Source organism: Trachinotus anak, unplaced genomic scaffold, assembly GCF_046630095.1.
Source record: "Trachinotus anak isolate AG129_WGS33_773 ecotype Australia unplaced genomic scaffold, CSIRO_AGI_Tana_v1 ptg000005l, whole genome shotgun sequence".
Classification (NCBI taxonomy): Eukaryota; Metazoa; Chordata; class Actinopteri; order Carangiformes; family Carangidae; genus Trachinotus; species Trachinotus anak.
In genome coordinates this window covers 13,247,169-13,266,047 of record NW_027273856.1, presented here as the reverse complement: position 1 = coordinate 13,266,047, position 18,879 = coordinate 13,247,169, and the positions used below count along the sequence as shown (strand labels likewise).

General features: G+C 41.0%; 1 protein-coding gene across 2 annotated transcripts in view; it reads left to right on the top strand.

Moving 5' to 3' along the window:
* The window catches only part of cdk19 (cyclin dependent kinase 19), a 61,088-nt gene that overhangs the window by 4,072 nt on the left and 38,137 nt on the right, over positions 1 to 18,879 (top strand). For both annotated transcript variants that reach the window (XM_071478425.1, XM_071478426.1), the window contains exon 2: positions 288 to 363. In XM_071478425.1, the coding sequence (XP_071334526.1) occupies positions 288 to 363 (76 nt within the window). The remainder of the gene's footprint in view (positions 1 to 287; positions 364 to 18,879) is intronic.

The following is an 18,879-nucleotide window of genomic DNA, read 5'->3' as shown; positions in this document are numbered from 1 at the left end:
GCACAATTGTGATTCACAAGGGCAAATGACTAACCTGCAGATGCCAGGGGGGAGCAACAGACTCCTGCAGGGAACCCATTGCTCTTTGCTCTCTTTAATGGCAGGATTCCCTCTGCTGTTCTTCTCTTCCTCCCACAACAGCTCCTGCTTTAATGATCAAAAAACCAAAATGCCAGAGCTGTAGTTCATAAGGATGATGTTGGAAAGGCGTCATTGTTTAACTGGCAAAAAAAATGAACTCTGTTGTTTTGTAAAGTTGCTCCCATTTTCTCTGTTTATTTCCACAGGAAAGATGAGAAGGAGTATGCACTGAAACAAATAGAAGGCACTGGAATATCGATGTCTGCCTGCAGGGAAATTGCTGTAAGTTACATATTTTTGTGTGTTTGTTTCTGAGGCTCAGATCACTGGTTCATTTCAGTTTGTGAAATATGCTACTTCAGAATGATGAGCAAATAAATATCTGTTTAATGAATGGGAATAAACACTTTTCAAGTTTGGTTACTTTCACTTCACTTCTTAACGTTTTGTCCTCGTCCACTCATGAGGCCGGAGCTGAGTGGTTAGCCTAGCTTTGCATCAAGACTAGGAATGAGAACAGTTGTCCTGCCTCTGTCCAAATTGAAAGAAATATGTGTAAAGCTAATTAGCATGTTTTATCTTTATGCAAAGCTAGGCTAACCAAACTCAATGCACAAATATGAGATTGGTAATTGGAGGTGTGGTTTGCATTGTGTCCACCTGCTGAAATTCACTCAGTTGCCTTTAAATCACTGTCGCTGATGATAATATTTGCAGTGAGAAGGAGATGCACGTTAGTTTGATTTGTGAACTGAGCATTAACTTGTGATAATTGGGCTTCTGCGTCCTTTTATCCTCTAATGTGACCTCCAGACATTTGTATTTCTTTGTGTTGATTTGCTTAGTCCTGTGTTAAAGGCTCCACTCTCTACTGTCTACTAACGGTGGATGTGACCAGTTCTGTGCTGTGATAATTAACGTTTTTTTCTTTCATGAAAACTGAAGCCCTCAGTGAGTCACTAACTTGAAAGCACTGAGACAAATTAGCTCACATTTGAAGTTCTGATTTAATTTTTGTTCCTGAATGAGTTCCTTTGAGTTAAAAAATTAAATCAGTCTTATTTCTGCATTCTGATAAGAATTGAAATCTATTTTATCTGGATTTAGACACAATCTTTCAGCAGCACTCCCCCATCTACTCTCGGCCCCCATCTAATCTGGAGGTTTTGGTGGATTTGAACAGGAAGTGAGTCAGTGAGTTAGCTGTGGGCTACAACTACAACTGTTTTTGTTGCCTATATTTGTTTACATGTTGGCAAATTGACACAGTGATGATGCCATGACAAAGAAAGAAGACACACTTCCAACTTAAGCATCATGTTTATTATAATAGAAAAAGGGAAACAAACGTGGAGTATGAGGATCAGTGTGAGTGGGGTGGTGTAGTGTCGGGTAGTGGCGTGAGTCAGGCATGCTGTGCAAAACAAAACCAAAAGACGACACAAACAAAGATGAGGCTGGGCGAGTGGTGTGGAAGCACCAGCACAGAGCGAAACACATGGGCAGGTGTCACAGCCTACAGGCATTACGCCCTGCAGCACAGTAACACACAGCAACACAACACCATGCTCAAAAGGGCAGTCAAATTAGCTTCTAGCAGTTCCTGTTTGCAGTGTAAAAAAAAACTTTAGAATGTGATGACTCTCAGGTGAGTTCTGTGTGTGTCTTTTTTCTAGTATTTGTTAGCGCATTTATGGACTTGGAAAGTGAAAGTTACTCAAAATCAAAATCTGTGTGTTTCTCATGTGGGTGTTCAGAGGTGATAGAGCTGTGACACAACAGCATGAACTTTGATGCAAATTGGAACAATTGGGTATGAAGGGTTTTAGAGTAGCTTACAGGAGCTGTGTGTCACAGCCACTGCTGCTGTTGACAGATCAGCAGCAATAACTATGAGAGCTGTTCCTTTCACCTCCCGCAGTACCTCTAGCTCAGACTGCAACTGCACAACCTGCGTCTGAGTTCTGAACAGTTAGTTGAAGTATTATCAAAATCACAGTATGGCCAAGTGGAACATCCAACTCACAGGAGCTACAGTTTTTTGATACAGGTAAAATGTATCACAACATACCATGAATTAGGGCTGGGCGATATTAAAAAATTAAATCTCGATTTTTTTTTTTTTACGTGTTCTGGACGATTCACAATTTTAAATCGATTTTGTTCTGCCTACATGAACTCAAGAGAAAACATTGCTCCCATTCCACCAGATGCTTTTGTCTCAGGTGTTAGAATAGGTTTGTTGTGCTGCCACTTTTTGTTTTAACAGTGCTTTTACAAACTCTGCGCAGCACAGTGGTCTGTTCCAGGTCCGACCTTGCAAAACCAAACCATGCCCATATTACTGAAGTAACAGGACTACCTTTTTCCGTATTATTTTGTCGTCTTTTGCAGCTGCCATGGCTCATCTTTGTTGTTCCTTTACCCAGAAGAGCTCAGACGTAAAGGTTTGGCTGGGAAATTGTGCCAACCGTCGTGCTGCGGTGACTCCAGAGAATTATTCGCGCTGGCTCTTAAGTGACAGAGGAAGCATTCATCTTGATTTTGCGATTTAAGCATTTTTCTAATCATTTATAAACAAAAACTCGAATTAATCAAATTAATTTGATTTATTGCCCAGCCCTACCATAAATGAAGCGTTGTGGTGCTACAGAGATACTCCAGCCTACGCATCATATCCTCTACACATAAGGGAACATGCTTGTTCCCCCACATCATCATCATCTTTTTATTTGTTTCAGTGAAAATGAAATGGCAAAAATGATCATTTCAAACGAAGTCGTGACTCATATTGCAGTTGCAGTTTTTGCACATCATTCAGCCCCACTGTACTGTACATCATAACGGTTTAATGCTGGACACAGCTTCCTCCAGTGAACCAGGAACCAAATCTTGCATTGCGGCTCTTTCTGTAACTTTCCTATCATGTCTGAAAAAAACCACAAGCAACATTTATGTAGAAGGTTCCTGATGACAAGAAACCATCACTCACAGATAGTTGAAGACAATACAGTTGTGTATTCCATGCTTGAAAAGGGCTGCATTAAAAGTTCCAAAATTGTGATTCTATAAAGAAGCATTTGGTTCTTGATGTGAGTGATTCAACACCAACAACTTATGTTGTTGCTGCTTTAGATTGTTGTAACATTTTGTAATGTCAGACTTCATATTGTTTTGTTGTAAGGAATCATAAAAGTGCAGCATCAAACCACACAACAATCCAAGGTCAACTTTGGTTTTTGTTATCAACCATCTGCAAGAGTTTGTTGGATGGACGCAGCCTTTCACATGGTTTCCAGCTAGAACTCAACTTTGAGTGTGTAGTATTTGTGGTGGGGGTGGTGCCGCCTGAGGGCCAGTCAGCGTGCCACTCAGCCTCAGTCCTCTCAGAGGCTGCAGATAGAGAAAGAATGTGGCCCCTTTGACAGACTGGTGGGCTGTTATGTAAGAGGCTCTGGTTTCCACTATAACATGTTCACCTCTGGATGTGCCATATGGTGCAAATACTGTCAGTGACACTGTACAAACACTCGCAGTAATGAGCAAACCTCTCATAGTCTATTTTCATTACCTTTTGCTGCACATTAACATTTGCATCCACCTTTAGTTGTACATTCAACAGTTGACAAGATGTTGCCTCTTCACAGTTCCTCTTTATCCCAGCGTCCTCAGTCTGTTTGTGAGAAAGCAGTGGAGGGTGGTGGTGTTTTCTTGAAATTTTCCACAGAGAAAAGTGTTATTTCTAAGAAATATAAAAAAGAAATGTGTCACAGAGTGCTGGTAACACACTGGCACCTTCTGCCCCACAGAGTTTGACACTGGAATGATCTTAGAGGAGGAAACCAGTGACTTTGCATGTTCAAGGTCTGCAAATGATTTCCTCACTGTACAGAAAAGAATAGAAACCAGTGTCTCTGAAAATAAAAGCTATGGAAGCGATTGGCAACACTGTTAAGTAAATGTTTATCTATAGTAAAAGGGTTAATGTATATAAGAAAAAATTCCTGAATGTTCAGCATTACAGCCAACTAGTAGAAATAAAAAAATAAAAATAACAAGAGGGCAAAGGCCTGAGACACAGCACAGCTGAAGAGCACTGACAGGAAGTAGATCTCACATCGGCCAACATGTGTTGGGTACAGCTGTCACCATTTCTCAGTAAAGGGAAGCAGATTCAGCTCTGTGTGGTCGGATCAACACATGCAGTAGATCTGCAGTGTGATTGTGAACCTTTTTAATGGAAACATAGTTCAATAAATAAAGCAAGGTCAAGATCCCTGAGGGCTCTGGCATACTGGATGTGCCACATGTGCGGCTGCGGAACGTCTTGTTTTTCGTTTTGGCGCCTATGTTAACGGATTAGAGTGGGCACTAACTGATACACACACTCTGTGTGTGTGTGCCTGTGTGACAGGCACGTGAGATGCCCATCTCACTCCTCTTGGCTATTTTTCACACGTAGTGCACATGTAAAGATGGTTAATAAATATGTTTTAACCATTTTAGCAGCTGCATGTGGAGACAGTGGCATTTTAGAAATGTTTTCTGTCAAAAGTAAATCAGAAATTACTGAAGAATGAAGATAATGAAGAGAAATCCGCCATTCAAGTATCCTGCAAACTCTGTGTACACAGATAGAGCTGCAGTAGCAGCGTCGCAGCAGACACACAGCCGGTGTGAACATGTGTGTTATTCCGCAACAGCAGCTGCCATGCACGCGCCACACATCCATTGTATTCCTGACACACGGCCTCTAAAGTCTGGACCACAACAGTGGAGCCAGCCTTATAATCACCAATGTCCATGGCTGACTGACTGATAGAGTTGGTGATCATAGTTCCAACATTGGTCAGTACAGTGCCACATAACTGAGCTGAAGTTTCCTCATTGGTCGTTGCTCTTTCAAAATGAAAAGGTGCAAACAGTTTCTATGAGGAGACCTTTACAGCTGCAGTTTTGACAAGTAGAGCATTTGAGACTTTTTTCCCAAAAAAAGAGGCAAAGGTAGCTGCCATCTAGACGAAGCTTGGCTACTTAAAACACAGCCGTCAGTCCTGCCCTCTGTGTGTGTGGACTCTGCTCAGTGAGTCTCTTCAACCTTTCTCTGTGAGTGATCATCACAGCTCAGTCATTAACTATTGTGTTTGATGATGTTGTCAGACAATGTCATGGTTATAAAATCAGGGTTTTAGCAGCAGTTTGGAAATGACTGCTGGTTAACATGAAGTCTTAATGGGCCACGTTTCAGTCACTGTTTCAAACAGAGACAGAAAAAACATGTCAATAGCTGTGTCCCAGTTCATCCTTCAGGGGCTGCATTTGAAGACTGATTGCGTCATAGCAGCGCGACTAGATTGTCCCATTTAGAAAGCTCCTTCAGATGCAGCTGAGAAATGCATTGGGCCACGAAGGATCCACCCATTGGATCCTTTGTGGCCCAACCTATCCCAAGATTCATTATGTGCCAATAATGAAAGCAAACAACACCAACAGCGAGCCCTAGAATTACACCTGTAAAAGTAAGAATTGGATTCAGCTCAGTTACAACTGTTAAAACCATTGGCCTTAAAACCTCAAGTTTTTGTGAAAAACCCATGCTTTGCAACAGAAGGGTAAGAGGGGGCACAGCTGGTGACACAAAGCGAACATCCTCCGTAGGCCAGGCCGTCTCATTTCGGTTCGGCTTCGCAGTCTACAACGGCATGAAGGACCATACCTTCGTGGACCAGGTCCTCCAAAGGATGCAGCCCCTGCCCTGTGACACAGCTAATGTTCTACTGGGAATTTGGCAACATTAACATACTGGAACATATGTTAGCATAGAGAGGAGCAGAGAAGCAAAGTTGTTTACAGTGGTTCCACTCAATTTCTGACCTTGACCATACATGGTTCAGCCATACATTGGTCCTGGACCTGGTCTCGTCCCTCCTCTAAGCTGAGTTACAAAAAACCAAAAAGGACGACTCAGTTTGAGCATTGGGGTTACAGACGAGGGTGAATCATAACATCATAACACAAAATACATTGCAGCTAAACAAGTATATATGTATTATTATTTCAGTTATTGAGTTATAGCCTGTCTCTGTAATAGGCTGTGGTAGTTTGTCTCACAGAACAAAGCTGGAGACTGAGCTGCCTCATGTTGTTGTTGGTGTGGTTTTAATGCCTCTGTGACATTTCCTGCAGCTGCCTCACACTGAGCCATAATAATTTGTCAGTGGGTACATTTTGCACAGTATGTACATGAGGTGATGAGCTGTAGGCTCGTATTGCTCTTTGGGCAAATCCAATGCCTCCAACACACTGGCGAAGTTGGAGGAATTTTTTTTTGGATGTCCAGGTGTCAGTTATAAAAGTTTCATTTCAAGGGTTAGATGGGAATGAAACTCCTAGTTCTGTGTTCATTTTTAACACTGTCAAAAATGTTTTTCTCTGCTTCTTTAATAAAAAGTCTAAATTCAGGGCAGCTGAATAATTAACTTTAAGGACTGCTTTTGGTTTTGACACAGTTCTTGATTTAATGTTCTTTTAAATTTGTTTAAAATAAATTTAAACATTGTTGACTTAACAAGATAATCTGTAATGCAACCAGACAAACAGTCCGGCCAGTTTTTAAGTCCACTGTAATGTTTGCCTTTAAACATAAACATAGGTTAGACCTGGAAGATATGCTGCAGGTCTCTTCTTCCTGTAACTGTATGCACACACTCAACAGACATTTCAAGTGTGTCGGTCCAGGGTATCACTGCTCAATACTGGCCTCAATTTTGTTTAAAAGGTAAAATTTTCCAGAATTATGAAAAAAAAATACTTCAGTGTTATTTTGATGACTGTATTTTCCTCGTCATGTAAACTATCGCAGCAATGTGAATACCACAAGCATTCAGAATTAGGCTTGAGCTGGGAGGCAGTGAAGGGTATATGTAATTCACGGGGACGGACAATAAGTACATTCAATTATATTTGATGTTACACTGTTGGCTGCAACTGAGAATGTTAATGTTCCCAAAACAATTAGAACACACATTAGTCCCTGTTGAAGGCAACAACGAAAACTTGTGGTTAGTTAGATTTTGCCAGGTTTATGTCAAAATTATTTTACTACTTATTTTGTACTTGTGTAGTTTTTATTTAGTATAATTTCTATGAGGTGCATTAATGGATATAAGTAGCTTGTACATGTCGTTCCCTCTTCTTCTCTGCCTCCCAGCCTGACACCTCCAAGTCCAGTGACTTCATATGATGTGCTGAAGAATTTTAGCACTGTGTGCACAGTTTGTACCATATTTTAATTAATTGAATGAAGTCAGTTGATAACTCTGTATATGTACAGATACTGTATGTATACTGTATATGCACTTGAAAGTTCACATTGACCCCTATGAGGACGTCCATGCAACAATGTGACTGTATGGACTGAACTCGTTAGAAACCACGTGGTCTAGAAAAGCAACATGGCTGCTTGCTCTGAAGAGAGGTGGTCATTAACTCTTGGGACTTCTTGTTGTGAGGTCTCCATCTTGTTTTCTATTGCACGAGTGGAACACGTTTGCGTACACAATCCTTCAATTTTACTGTGTGTGTGTGAGCCTGCTGTCCACATGCAAGTCCACATCCATGTTTCAGTAGCTTGCTTTAGCAAGATGTTGTTTAGCATCTAACTTCATGTCAAACCAGTCCGTCTGTATGTCTGTCACGGTGTGGCTCAGGGTTTTGGGTCAATGAACACTAACACTGCTCAATATGGTGCTGCGGCTGTGACCTGAGGCGTCATGTCTATCCGTCCCCCTCTCGTGAATGTGATACATCAGGAATACCTTTGACTCAAGGATGAATTGATTAGAATTTTACGGTCAAAGGTCACAGGTCAAGGTCACTGTGACCTCAAAAACACATTTGGGCAATAACTCAAGACTTCATACTCTAATTATGACCATGCATCAACCTCAAGGGCTGAAAATGAAGCCAACAGTGAAGAGCTGACTGCTGCAGTTCCTCTAATGACCACTAGAGTCTGGCTCCAGCAGTGAGTCAGTCCCCATAGACTCCCATGTTAAAATGTCCAGCTTTACAGCAGAAAGAAACATGTTTACAGCCTGGTACAAAAACTGTTCTGGTCTCTAGAGCTAATTTCCTCCTTCATGACAACTGTACGAGATGAATCTTATATAACTCACTTGAAGTCTCTGCTCCACACATGCCCCACTTCTTTTCCCATTTTTGTATTAGCTGGGAGTTAGGGGCAGAGTCAGGCACTGCCAAGATGGCAACAGTGGAGCAGCTCACTCTGAGCTTTAAAACTGCTCTTCAGAAACCTGTGGGTGACGTCACGGAGGCCATGTCCATCTTTATTTACAGTCCTTAATTAAGACACAATTTAACATGAATGTCTAACAGGATAAATTGATGAAGTCATGAAATTTTATATGCAGGTTGTCAAAGGTCAACTTCACTGTGACATCATAATGTTCTAGCCATTCTTCAACACAGTAACTCAGGAGAGAGGAGAGATTTTGGCCATATTTCCTGCAACTTGGCTGGTTGATGGAGGGTCTATTTTAGTGAATTCAACCTGTCCATGCATAGATAGAAAAAAGTAGCCTCATCATTTGGGTCTCATGAAGGGTACATACACATTAACAGGTAGTATTCATCAAGTTGAAAGGAGCAGTTTACAGCAGTTTGTACAGAAGGTTTGGTGAATCTGGACTGGGTTTGAACAAACCAAGTTAAAACCACATTAAAATTTGAACACAAAAACATTCTTCTATGTTTTTGTGTTCAAATATAATCTTATCATGTTTTTAAGCCAATATTGTTTTGAATTGTGTGGTTCTTGCAGATTAGATGCAGTCGTTTACTTCCTGTGTTTACTTCCTGCTCTTTTTTAGTGTTTGGTGGAAAAGGTTTTCTCCCCCTCTCTGTGTTCCTCTCTGATACTATGTCCATGTCGGTGTCCATGTGGGTGTCAGATTGCCTGGTCACGGTCTTCTCCCTCTGGTCCTGAGAACAGCTTCTCAAGAACAGTACAGAGGGCCATGGAGACTCAAGCTGTGGTTGCAGCTTTGTGTTATTTGACACTTCATCATTACCTGACAGATCTCAGATATATGTTTGTATACACTGAGTTGCTGCAGGTATTGTCAGGGATTCGACTGTGACACTCATTCAGCTAAAGAATAGGCTGGTACCTTTACTGGGCTCTAGCTAAGTGTCATGTCGTCTTTTCAAGTTTGAAAGAGCAATTGTTCCTTTCTAAAGTTCCTGCAACGTTTGCCTTTTTTTTTTTTTAAGGGGGAAACTGAGTCAGGCTTAGGGTATCAGCTAATACTGACCTGTGAAAACTAGTGACACATATGGTGTGTTTCCACCGAGCGGCTCAGTTCAGTTCGGTACAGTAGGGTACGCAATTATTTGCATTTCCATTTGTGAATGGTACCAAAACAACTGACCCGTCCCGTACCATTTTTTGGCACCCTTCCGTTGGGGTACCAAGCATAATGGGATGGTACCTAAAGGGTATAGATAGACTAGGCTAGACCCACTGCAGTCTGTTGAGTGGGCAACAGAGAATCGTCACTTCCGTGCAACAACGTGCCATTTTTAAATACTGCAGTCTCTTCTCAAACAAAGCTTAATGCCTTGTTGGAATGAACAGCCACATGCCGAGCAGAAAAAATCGAGCTGCTGGATGTCGTCCATTGTTGTTTGCTGTGTTGCGTTCATTGTCGTCGCACCTTTATGATGTCACGCTACTTGTTGCGATGACGCGGCTGTTGCCATCTGGCATACACCCCACCTACCAAGTAAGGGTGCTGTTTGCCGCCGGAACCAAGCCAGGTTAGGGCGAACTGTACCGTACTGAACCATTACACTCGGTTTTAAACACACCAATACTGACCCTAACTCAGTGACACAGTTGCTAAAAGACTGATGCTGTGTCTCAAATCAGATACTTTAGTCAGCACACTCACATATAGTACACTGTGTACACAGTACACTTACATGTAGTACACTGTGTACACAGTACACTCAGCGGTGTGGCGTGTATTTCAACAGGGTAGTGTTGTGTCGAATCAAACACTGCCACTGTCCACTCACCAGAAATGACCATCGCAGGTGATCGGGACTGCAGTTGTCGCCCGCCCACCAGCTGCTTCACTCACTTGACTTGAACATGAATCTCCCCTTCTTTTACACAGCTGAGATGGCAACTGTTGAGCGTGAGAAGTAGTCATTGTTCTACACTCGGTTTTTTGAACATTTTGAGTGAACCACTTACAGTGCACTACATACCTGTCAATGTGAATGCACCTACAAACTCAAAATAGCAAGCGTGAGTGTGGAAGTATGGGATTTGAGACACAGTGTGGCTTATTGAACATGAAGGACCTTAATTTACACATTCACCACAGTCAACTAACTGCCAAGCGCAGTATTTGTAGGAGGGTACCTACAACAAAGGACGGAACAAGTCCCCTGCTTCTATATTTCTTAACCATCTACTGAGTTAAAGTAAGAACTTAGTAAAGGGATTTTTGATGATTTGAGAAGGGCGAGTGCTCGGCCTCAGCTCACCACCAGTGTTGCATCATTTCTGTCCCTCAGGTTCTCTGACCAGTAGCAGAACATTACGAGCAGTGTGAATGCAGAAAATCTAAATCTGCAGTTTATCCAGCTGATATTTGCTGAATGGTGAAGAAGAAGTAATGTTATTTCCAGTGTATTGTTTTTGCTCCTGCAGCTGCAGCACAGCTTCCCAGAGAAGAGCGGACACTGTTGTGAGTCAGGACAGGGTTGATGGATGTCAGAGCAGGACTGTACTTAATGTGGTTGTTGATGTGTAGCCGATACTCAGTCAGCTTAATAAGGTCTATCTCTACACCAGTGCTGATCCAAAGGATTGCTTCAGTACATCTCTGTTAATAAAACCATTAGTTTGAAGATGCCAAAACACTGTGCAGGTTATAAAATGAATTTTTTTGGAATATGGCCTTAGTTAGTAAACTGAGAAAAAGATGAGTAGAGCAGCCTTATGAAAGTATGTTTTATCTCTTTTCCTTCTATTGCTCAGATGGCAGAAGGCAGACTTTGTCATAGCAGAGAAGTGGTAGCAGAAATTTAATGAGCTTCTCATCAGGCTTTGCCATGTGAGGCTTAAAAGCACATCAGGAATGTGTGTGTCATGAATGTTACAGTAAATGCTTCCAAAACTGGGCTGGACATACAACTACATTCTTCACCTTCATGAATCTAAAGAATGTAGGTTGAAGCAAGTCCCTCCCACTGTTATTTTCCAGCAGAGCAAGCCTCACCTTGCTTGTCTTCTGAACATTACATCCACCAGAAACTGGTCTTACTTATAAAAGCCTCTCGACTTGCATGGCAGAACAAAGGAGGCTTTGTGTCTTGCAAACCACCACCTTACTTCATTCAGCAAACTGTGCAGTTCAGCAAATGGCATGCCATGCAGTCGAGCTGAGGCGGGAAGGGTGGAGAGAGGCTGGTTTGGCCGTTTTGTGTTTTTGGTTTTGCAGTATTTCCATGTTAACGTTGGTATGCTCCTTTATGATTGGAGAAATGAGCAACAATGCATTTTTGATTAATATAGGTCACATTTATAGATGATTTATAGATTTGTTGTGTGACCTCATTAAGTATATTATCCAATGACATGTTTTCCAAGGTTAAAGCTACTCAATTTTTCTCTTTCTATGTTATTGTGAATTGAGTTGAGCTGCTGATCTGGCAACTTAGAGACATTACCCTGACTGATGATGGGACTTCAGCTCTAGGTAAAAACCTCCTGAACCACTGACACTGAAGGAATCCAAAGGGAAGCTTACGGCGGTGGTTGTGAAGACAACAACTCCCGTGATCCCATGCTATTTCACAGAGACTGAGATTTCAACACTGCAAAAACTCCAAATGTAAAAACGATTATGAGAGAAACAAACTCAAGACTAGCGGATGATCTCCCTCCAAAACATGATGTCAGGCCTGTATCCATGTTCCTGTTCATGTGCACATAATATCCATATTTAAGGATCCCCTCAGCAGAATCACTTTTACATTTCTGTACGACAGATTTTTGTCTTTAATGTGTGGGTCTCAGCTGTAGATGCAACTCAGAATGTCTGACTGGAGAAATATCATATAATGAAAAGGTCACAACTCTTTACATTTGAAATAAAATGACAAGATTAAATATTAAAAACGTGCCTTCACAGAGCACACAGTACACAGTGGTCAGTGGGCGATAAACATGCCAGCAGATTAGCTTGCTAGCGGTGCTACTACTCCTATTGGTTATGTGATGCTTACAGGCAGGTTATATTGTGGGGAAACCCTCGAGGGACCAATATGACCTGCAGGGCATAGCTAATCTGACAGAAAGGGAAAGTTAAAGATGTCAGTAGGCTACTGTTCCTTGCTGTTGTGCTAGCCCCTCTAGTGAAGTGAGCCAAGCTTGGTCCAAAAATGACATTCATCGTGAACTAGGGCTGAAACAATTCCTTGAGAAACTTGATTAACTCAATTAATAAAAGTCATTGAGGCGAATTCACGTTTAATCCACTTTAATCCAGTTAGATTAAATGGTTTCATGCTAAATCACGCCAGAAGTTTTAATTATCACTCTAACCGTGGCTGATTTGCGTGGTTAATGTTAGGTCATGTTAGGTCTTCTAGACGCACGTGCAGCAAGCAGCGTAGGTTTGTTTTGTGTCAATCGAAACATGGCAGAAGGCAGTGACAGCGCCGCTCTGGAGATTTTCAGCCTTCTAATACCTTTTTAAACCCGGAGTTAGCAGGTGTAAGTGGGTTTTTTAAACATGCATAAACCTGCCGAAAGATTGTCTCATTTTACACTGTCTGACGAGTTTACATGTCTGTCTGGAGCCATATCATCACGTGCACAGCACACACAGGCACAGGAGAGACAGAGGAAGCTCAGTTTGGTTTTGACTGATCATATTGTAGCATATATAAAAATGTTGATTTTTCTTAAAAGGAAACTAATTACTAATTTAAGAGACCTGCCTTCTTTTCTGTCTTTTATATTTTCTAAATACAATATATTTTTATATATTCTATTGTTTTCATACATCTCATTCTTTAATAATTCAAAAGTAGTTTATATCCAATTACTCGATTAATCGATGAAATAACCTACATTTATGGATCACCTTTATGGCTACTTTAATATCTGTATTACAGTAGTACTGTCACATGATCACCGTAAAATTCTTTGTGTGTCTGGAAATATCAAATAATGAAGAGGACACAGCTCAGTTAGTAATAGGATATTAAACATCCTTGTCAGTAATCACTTCCTGTAGAAATGTACCCACTGTACCATTTCAAAGAGAGAAACTCAGTGTGGTATATGAGACAACAGAGGTAGGTAGGATGAGCCAGGTTAACAGATAAGCGTGCAGTGTTAGTTTGATGATCCACATCAGTTTTTGCCTTGAAGGACTTCAGCAGTCTCTCGAGGGTCCGCCTTAAACTGTGACGGATGTGAGCAGTAGTTTGGATGATAATGTTGTTGTGTGTTCTTGTTTCTCTTCCAGACATGTTTGGTTAACCCTGAGGAAGTTTGTTTATAACCTGACTGACCACTCACACTTCTTTTTAGCAAAGTCAGTGTGTTCTTAGAACTCAGGCTTAGAATCATGATGTCATCTCAAGGCTAGCTTGATTTGAATATAGTTTAACAATGATAACTCTGTGAGCACAAAATGAATCATTATAAGTTTGTTTTGTTCATATCCAGGAAACTGTCCAAGGCTCTAAAGTAATTTTTTGAACATTGTTGTTATAATGTCTGAAGTCCAACCACTTCTACCAGGTCCAGTTTGCTCCAGTCTGCTGTTATTACAGACGTGTCTGAACTGGCCATGACTCTTTGGCCTGTAAATGTCGAGGGCCAATTAGAAATGATTTGTTGAGGCGCCTTGGTGGCTCACCTGGTAGAGAGCATACCATTAAGGCTAGGTCCCAGCCACAGTGGCTATCTGACCCGTGGTCCTTTGCTGCATGTCATCCCTTCTCTCTCTCCCCAACTTTCCTGTCTCTCTCACTGGACCTATAAATAAAAAGCCAGAAAAAATCATTATTAAAAAAAACCAAATGATTTGTTAAACATAGCTAAAAAGATGAATATCGAATAAATACTTCTGTACTGATCTAAACACATGAAGCACATACTGTATGTTGCTGAGAAAGGCTCTGTTCCTCGGCTGGATTTTTAGTTAGTTCAAGTTACAAATGTCAGTGGGATTTGAAATGAGGTCTTGTTACATCTAGAACAGAACCTGGAAGTTCTGGTTTCCCGTCGACTCTCCACCACCTGTAGAAATGATGCTCAAACTATGACAATAAAACCATATTTGAAACGAAAAGAATTATCCTTGAATAACTTGATATAATTTCACCACAATCTGATTATGTTAAAGGGAACAAATATAAAGTAGCTGCTTCATTTCATGGGTCTCCAATTATCATCAAGGGGCCCAGAAATCCTCCAGTGGTTTAATTATTATTGTGTAAGTACTGTCACACACCTGCACCGGTTTCACATCTGTTCACTCCATTAAGTTTGACCTTTGTGAATTGAAACATTGTTCATGAATTTTATTACTCCCATGAAATGAGTCTTGTTCTCCCTGTCGGTCACAATGGCTTTTGTTTGGTGTAATGTCCTGACCTCATAAATATTCTCTTTTTTTCTCTCTGCCATTGCAGCACATGTGGGCAGATACAGTGCATGACCGGCTCAGATAACTGCAGGATGTTATTTGTTTTTGTAAGCCATGTGAAGATAAGTCACTCCCTCAGTAACAATGATGTTACAGTAATGAACTGGCAAACAGTCCTTTCACCTCACAAGTAGAAACATAAAATTATGCTCCAGCTTTGAGACAAGGCTTCGTCTTTTCTGCATTGGTCTCCATGTTTCCGTCATTCTTCCCCAGCATCCTGATCGCTGTGCAAACAGGAACATATTTGAGTTGTATTTGTCGAGGGTGGAGGTCCAAAAGCTCCACCAGATGGTTGCTAGGACTGAAACAGAGCTAATATACTGTTGTCAGTTCAAAAGAAGAGTTGTTTTTTTAAAAATCCATGCAACTAATTATAATCTAGTAAACCATACAGTGTGGTATATATATGCACTAGCAAATCTGCTACACCTGTTGTTTCAGTAAAATAAACAGACAACTACAACTACACACAATGTTTGTGTGATCTGCGTCTGATCTGATGCATCATCTTTGTATCGGCTCTGCTGGATCCTGCACTGAACTTGTCCTTGGTGCTGCAGCGTGCAGTCTGTCAAAGACACAGTTGAGTCAGCAGTGTATGTCTGTAAATAACACCAAATGGCTGCAGCTGCCAGGGTAAATGTCTCACTGAGCCAGTGCCCATCACTTTGTTCGTTCTGGAGGGAAAAAGCTTGGTGTGCACATCCCACTGCAGACAGAGCTGCAGTGTGTGTTTGTCACCAGTGGCAGGCAGAGCCCTGCTCAGAGCAGCCTGTAGTGGATTTATCGACCCGCTGCTCGCCAGCCACATGAGAAAAGTCATTAATCAGTCCTCAGGAGCAGGAGGATCTGGGGCAGCGCTGTTTTTCTTGAGGGCTTTTCTTGCACATGAAACCTCATTCTCCTGCCAGTCTGATGTGCAGTGAGCTATAAGATATGACCTAGACTGGTTGTTGCTCTGAAATCCCTGTAAAACATTATGGATTTTTACCTGATTTTGGTTTATTTTAGTATTAGTGTTTGTCATATGATTTTGTGTAATTTTTCTTGCATATTTAGAACTGTTTTTTTTTCTAAACCAATGATTCTGGACATATTTTGTCTAATCCCCACAGCTGTGTCAGATGAGCTGAAGTATTGCTTTATCAAAACTACTTGCTATGTTCCAAATGTGTTCATTTAAATGGATTATAAACTGTACCTTACTGATCATTATCAATAATGTAAAAGGGGATATTGTTAGAGTGTTTTTTGGTATAAGACAATATATTGGTGATGAGGTGATCCTGGAATTGTCAGTGTCTAACCAGCTTTTAGACACTCTTAACAAGGCATTGCATCTGCTGCAGGTTGGTGGGAGGAATGTCCTGTACAGACTGTTTTCTGTGCTTTAGCTGCTGGTTTATTGGTTAGTGGGACAAAATCTATAGTGTTCATAACCACACTGAAAATGGGGTGAAAGGGCAGCCATCAGAGAGAGGGGCGAGGGGTGTGGGCGGAGCAGGTTTCCAAAGTCATCCAACCATCCAACAAGCTGAATGTAACATCCACAGTCCTTGTCAGGTGAAGGTTAGCTTAGCTCTTTATCAGTGGCAGGGTGCTGGCCTGCATGTTTTTATGGGGTGTCCCTGCTGTTTTGTCTCATTTTCAGTAGCAATGTCAGAGAACTTAGTCCATGAAGCTGAAGTGATAACATCAGCTGACATTACTGGGACACAGTCTTACTAAAACACAAGAAGCTCTTCAGTGCAAGAGGTGCAGCAGCTCAACCAATTATAAGAGAGACACAGTTTTGGGAGGTTGAATGAAACAACATTTAAACAAGTTGATTTCAACTCATCTGTCTTTTACATCACCACTCACTATTTGTCGTCAAAAACTGTATTACATGGTTGTTATTGCATTTTTTTTTTCCAAAAGATACTATTTGATTTTTGTTTTTGTTGTGTTGGAAAAGATCAACAAATTAGAATTTTGTGGTGAAAGGTCAAGGTCACTGAGACCTCTGAAAACACATTTTTGGCCAGACCTCATAAATTCATAAACTAATGAATAATGACGCAGTTTAACTCAAATGTCAATAAAGTTAAAATGAAGTGATGACATTTAGGGTCAAGGTCAACATCACTGTGACATCATAATGTTCTGCAAAAACACCTCTGGGCATTATTCAGTGCCGTAATTCAGGAAGGGGCGATTGTGACCATATTTCCTGTAACTTGGCTGGAGGAGGTAAACAACTGTGAGGTAGTGATTCTAGTTTGTTGACAGCATTAGTATAATAATATTAGTGTTCGTAGTAATAATAATTTAATCTTTACTTATTGCTTCATATCAAAAGTAATTAGTTATATTACTATATTACTTCTGCCTTACAGAAATTGTAATCCCTTACACTATGCGTTACTGAGGAAAGTAATAATATTACAGTCATTCGTTACTGAGTAATGTGTTACTGCCCAACGCTGCATGACTGAACCCTGTAGCAATTAATCCTCATTAATCACTGAAAATGTCAGAGGCACAGTATCCCACATTTTTTTTAATGTAATAATCAGGTAAAATATTATTTTTCTCTGAAATTTCTAGAAAAAATTAGACAAAATTATTCAGTTAAAGAAAGAGGAGGAGGGGGTTGTGGGGACAATGGATATAGTTCATAGACAAAAATGTGCCATGCTTGAATTTTGGGCTCAGTCACATTGATTTTATTGGTTTCAGCTTTAAACCCAAAGGTAGCATCAGATGGTTTTAGTCTAACCATCAACTGAAAACCATGTGTGCTATGTTTGCTAGATGTCATCTGTCTTGACCAAGTGATGGTCAGTGACCCTGAAAGCACATTTGGGTCTTGAGCAGCCTGTTGAGAGGTGGACTGGCAGCGCAGGCCAGACTTTGAGTAGCTGTGAGGACTTGGAGCCTGTCCAGTGAGAGCTTTTTCTCTGAGGCCTTTAACCAGAAGAGGGAGAAACAGCGTGTTCTTTTATTCCTGCCTCACTCAGGTTACACACAGTGATCAGCTTTACATTGCTGTGTGGTGCTTTGTTTCAGAATAGTGGAATATTTTTGAAAAGTGGGCGACAATTCACGACAAAGTTTGACTTTGATCTGTAAATATTATTCAGTCTCTTTAGCCGAGTTGATGATCGGCATCTCAGCAGCAGGAAACAGTTCGATGTGATGATGGCAGTCACCAGTCTGCTCACAGCCCACCCTCCGTCGCTGAACACGAAGCACGGCCTCAACAGTCTTTGCTAATAGCGCATAAAAGTGAGTCACAAGATTTTCTGTACATGGAAATTTTTCCCACAAGACACCCAGCTGTCTGTGGCTGAGGCTGGATTACAGACATGTTATTATGGCTTGTTGTTCTGCTTTCCCAGGACATTTTATTTTTTCATGTTATTATACCTGCAGCTTACGAACTTGAGCGATGCAACTCTTTGTTAAACTGTATTTATTCACAGCAGAAATAAGTTTATGTTTGACATACAGGAAAATGTGTAATCCTTCTCCGTGCCTTTTTACTATTTTCATGTGAAACCAGGCAGTGAAGTTGTGTGATCATCTACATCATCGTCTACTGGGACAACTCTCTTTCACACACAGTGTGTTACACTTCTCACTGTGTGAGATAATGGAACTTAATTCGAGAACATAAGTTGTTAAATCATTTTCTCAAAAGGAGACCACCTTTTTAAAACTCATCTTTCAGGTAAATGCTCAAGCTTTGGCATAATTTAGTGTTATAGCAACAATTAGGAATTAACCTGTGACAGCAGTGTTGTATACAGTAAATGTGTTAAACACAAACTCATTATCCTGCGTCAAACATTGGGTTTGTGTGTGAAAGTGCCACAGTGATCATATGAGGTCTCAGTGGGTCTGTCTCAGCCAGCGAATGGTCCTCAGGATTCAAAGTGGTGCCACAGAGCTGGAGGTTTACAAACCCTAAGCCCAGGGCTCATTACCACAATGCCCCATTACAGCCTGTGGATTACGGCTGTGATGAAACACAAACCTCATTTCACCA